The sequence below is a fragment of the Apus apus genome, chromosome 19, assembly GCF_020740795.1.
Source record: "Apus apus isolate bApuApu2 chromosome 19, bApuApu2.pri.cur, whole genome shotgun sequence".
Lineage (NCBI taxonomy): Eukaryota > Metazoa > Chordata > Aves > Apodiformes > Apodidae > Apus > Apus apus.
This window is the reverse complement of record NC_067300.1, coordinates 10,029,468-10,033,630: the sequence shown is the minus strand read 5'-3', so window position 1 is coordinate 10,033,630 and position 4,163 is coordinate 10,029,468. Positions and strand designations below refer to the sequence as shown.

At 50.1% G+C, this 4,163-nt stretch overlaps 1 protein-coding gene across 1 annotated transcript; it reads left to right on the top strand.

Annotated features, from left to right (window-relative positions):
* Positions 1-78: 78 nt before the first annotated feature.
* NDUFA8 (NADH:ubiquinone oxidoreductase subunit A8) lies at positions 79-2,232 on the top strand. The gene is made up of 4 exons (XM_051636900.1): positions 79-188; positions 281-444; positions 1,363-1,528; positions 1,989-2,232. Exons 1-4 carry the CDS (start codon positions 90-92, stop codon positions 2,124-2,126), a joined length of 567 nt encoding a protein of 188 aa, XP_051492860.1. The 5' UTR covers positions 79-89; the 3' UTR covers positions 2,127-2,232.
* Positions 2,233-4,163: the final 1,931 nt, after the last annotated feature.

Genomic DNA, 4,163 nt, shown 5'->3' with positions numbered 1-4,163 from the left:
GCGGGGGACACCCGGGGCCGCCGCCGCGCATGCGCCAAGCGCCCCGCGTCTGCGCCGCTGCGCCCCCCCCCCCCCCGTGCCGGTGGCGCATGCGCGGGGCGGGGCGGCGCGGAGGGGAGCTGAAGGAGAGCGGCGCCATGGCCGGGGCCCTGCGCGTGCCCTCCCTGCGGGAGCTGGAGGTGCAGGAGGTGAGTGAAGCTCCCGCCCTGGGGCCTCGGCCCGGCCCCCGCTGCCCCGGCGGGCAGCCCCGCTCCCCTCTCGCCGCTCTGCCCCCGTGCAGGTGGCGGTCAGCTCGGCCGTGCTGAAGGCCGCGGCCCACCACTACGGAGCGCAGTGCGACCGGCCCAACAAGGAGTTCATGCTGTGCCGCTGGGAGGAGAAGGACCCCAGGAAGTGCCTGCGGGAGGGGCGGCAGGTCAACCAGTGCGCGCTCGACTTCTTCAGGTGAGCGGGGGCCCCGGGAAGAGCCGCTTTGGTGCCGCGGGTCCTGCCCGGCCCGGGGGTGAAGGGCTCGGGGGGTCACCCGCCCCTGCGGCCTCGTCCCGCTCTGTTTTTCGAGCACTGGCAGTCACTCGGTTTAATTAAAAATGCTGCTACGTCCACAGCCTTCAGAGTCTTTATTGCTGCTTTTTTAACTCCTGACTGTATGGAGGCCGTGCCCTTTTGTTTGTTTATACCTCATCCTTTTACTTGACACACCGCGGCCTCTGCGCCGGAGTAGGTGGCTCAGGCCTTGGCTAGGAAGGCAGTGCAGGGCGCTGGCAGCCTGCCTGCTCGCTGCACTTGGGTTGGCAGATCTTGGAAACCCACTCAAGCTCTGCATTGTCTGTCCTCTGCTTCACAGGTGAGCTCTTGGGAAAGCTTGGGTAGATACATTTGCTCCTCACCAAAAATAGATCCAAGGCATATGCCAGAATTGTGGTTTTAAGTTGCCAGGAAAAGGCCTGGGTTAATTAGCTCAATGCCCTCTTCCAGTGCAGCAGCTGGTAATCAGAAACTCCTGTTCTGAGCTTGTCCTCTTGAACTTAAGACCTCAAATTAGTTTGGAAGCGTTAGAGCACTGTATGTTGTGCAGTAAGGGGTGTAGCAAAAGCGGGGTCTGTTATGGAGGAGCTGTGTGCACCTGCCTGGCAGAAGTACCTGCCTCATGCTGGTTGAGTTGTTGCTGCCCTGACCCGTGGCTGCCACAGAGCAGATGGTGCTGGTGCCACGTGTGTTGAACGGTGCTTCAGGTAACGGCTGCTCTGAGGGCTTCAAACCCTGCCGAGAGCTTACAGCTACAAAAACCAGTCGAGGCTTGAATGAGTAAGGGAGAAAAGCATGGAAATGGTAACGCTTTCAGCTGCTCTGGTGCTCTCCCAGGAAGATCAGGACGCACTGCGCGGAGCCGTTCACCCAGTACTGGACGTGCGTCGACTACTCGGGGCTGCAGGAGCTGCGCCGCTGCCGCAAGCAGCAGGCTCTGTTTGATAGCTGTGTGCTGGAGAAGCTGGGCTGGGTGAGACCTGATCTAGGACAGCTCTCTAAGGTAACTTCATGTCTCTTTGGTCAGATAGCCAGTTTCATCTCTCCTCTGGACACTTTGTCCAGACCAGGCCTCAGACTCTTCTCCCGGTCAGAAGGTAGTTCATGATCTCAACACTGGAAGCTTGTGGACTTAGTAGAAGTCAAGACTCTGAGTTCTCCAGGATTGCTTTCCCAGAAGACTTGCAGTTTTCTTAGGCAATGACACTCTTGCTTCTTGGTTTTCCAGGGGCAGAGACTTCAGGAGTGACATTCATGTGTAGAACTACTCTGTAGTTAGGAGTGAGATGTCCCTCCCCTCCCTGTTTTTAGAAGTACCCTTGGGACAGGAGGTCTCACCAGATAACAATGTGTCCTTAGTTTTGTTTGGTACTTCTTGGTAGTTCTCACTTAAAGTTCTTACTCAGTGTAGTTTTTCTGCTCAAAGCTGTGAAAAGTTGTATAATTTCTTTTTTCCTTCCCAGGTTACCAAAGTGAAGACAGACCGACCTTTGCCTGAGAATGCCTATCACTCTAGACCTAGACCAGAGCCAAATCCACCCATTGAGGGGGAGCTGAAACCTTCTCCCTTTGGCAGCAGACTCTTCTTCTGGTCTTGGTGAAGTGGGTGGGCTGGGCTGCAGCTCAAAGATGGGTTGGTTGCAAATGTAAATTATCTGTTATGTGTTGGGTAGAACTGTAATGATTAAAGAACCCCAAACTGCTGGATGGCTGAGTAGACTTCTTTAAACATGCTCACACATCACAGCAACTGAAAAAAAAAAGTATTTCCCATTTTTGTACAGTGCTCTCTGCAGTCATACAGCTCTGGGGACCCTCGGCTCTAGTGGCACCAGTTGCTGTGCTGTGACTACCAGGCTTGTCCCAGGTGAGTCTGTGACTGCTGCTCCAGTCAATCCAAAACCGCTGTGAGTCTTCATTTACTTGCTGAGAACACTGCCACTTGGATCGAGGAAACTTGGAGAACAAGCAAGTCATTACTATCTTGCAACTGATAATTGTACGTTTTTTCCAAGGGACTCCGTCTTTATGGGTTTAACCTAAAACATGTCTTCTAGCAAGGGTTCAGTTGATTCTGTGGCTTTTGCTAGGTTTGAGGTCAGTTCTGTTTCTGCCATAAAGATCCTTGTTCTGCTTTCCAGCCACTTCCTTGGATAAGTAGGTAGTTAAGTGGCTTCCATTTTTTCACTTTTTATTGGGGGAACACAAGCTACTTCATCAGAAAAATCACACTTAATTTTTCAATCCTTTTAAGGGAGAATTATCTCCTAAAGGATCTTATTACAAAGGTCAGAAAAATTAAATCAACTTGTTTTCACAAAGCCGTGTGCAGCTTAGCTTGCTCCAGGCCAGATTGTGCAGCCTGAACCACAGCAAAGGCTGGAATGGTGCTTTGCTCCCTGAGCAGCTCAGCTGTTATTAGAATCTGAAGATTTACCATCTCCTTGTTTGAGGTAGGATTAAACTGTAATGGGTCTGTAGCTGCAGCATATGTTTCTGATACATGGAGCTAGAGGGAAAATTGTCTAACATGGATCTAAAAATAGCTCCTGCACTGTGTGGCTTGTGGGTTCTTGCTGCTTTTTGCTTGGGAGTGTTGACTGAAACTGAAAGCAGGTTCCATGACATATGTATTTGCATTTCAGTGTACAGGTCATGCTGCTGCAGCTTCTCCTTGTCTAAATCTGTGAGATGCTGTGCACCTTTGCAGTCTCTCCCTGCCAGCATTTCAGAGCAGCCACGTATTGGTGGGGAGCCACAACCCCTTTCTGCAGACTGAAACTGGGACAAGCTTGAGGTCTAATTACATTCAGCTGAGTGAGTGAAATGAGGTTTGGCCAAGTGGAGGATAAACTGTTCTGGGATGTTAACACGTGTCACATCTGATCTTTTGTTGCTGACCCACTCCAATAGTTAGGCAACCTCTCAGACTTTTTTAGATGTTTCTTAGTATATTTTGCTATTAACTTGCTGTTGTCAGCATAATGCATGAAACATTGCACTGCTGAACATCTGCTTTTGAAGAAAAAGGCATAGGCAGTCCAGTAGCCAGTCCCAGTCAGAATTAAAGAGCATTTTTCCCATTAAATTGATTCTGAAAAGAATGATGTGTATAAATGGGGGGGGGGGGGGCAATTTTTTTAAACAGCCTTTTATGAACCCTATGTTGGCCATTTCTGTAAGCAAAAAAGAAATAGTGATTTAGGCTGCAGCCTCAAAGGGTTAAGATTGTTCATCTATTTTGGGACAACTGAACCTGTTTTGTCACAGGTGGTTGATCCAATAGTGATACACTGACCAGGTTTAAAAGTCAGAATTAACCCCTAGATTCTCTCTCCAGTTTCAAGCAGGAGTGGGCAGGTGAATGTACAAAAGGGAACAGCAGAAGAGGACAAAGTGGTAAGGTCAAGTAGAATTCATCTGTACTCGGAGCACTTCTTTCATTAAACCTCTTTGAGATAATTGCTTCTCATTCTTATCTCTTGGCTCTAACTCTGAAAAAGTGTTTCCAGAGCTCTGCTGCTTGGTGCAGCCTGCAGTGCCTGGCTGTAGCTATTTCTGCTCAAAATCATGTGGCTTTACTCAAACATAGATGCCCCCTTTGGAGCTGTAATGTTTTCTTGGAAACTTTAGAACAA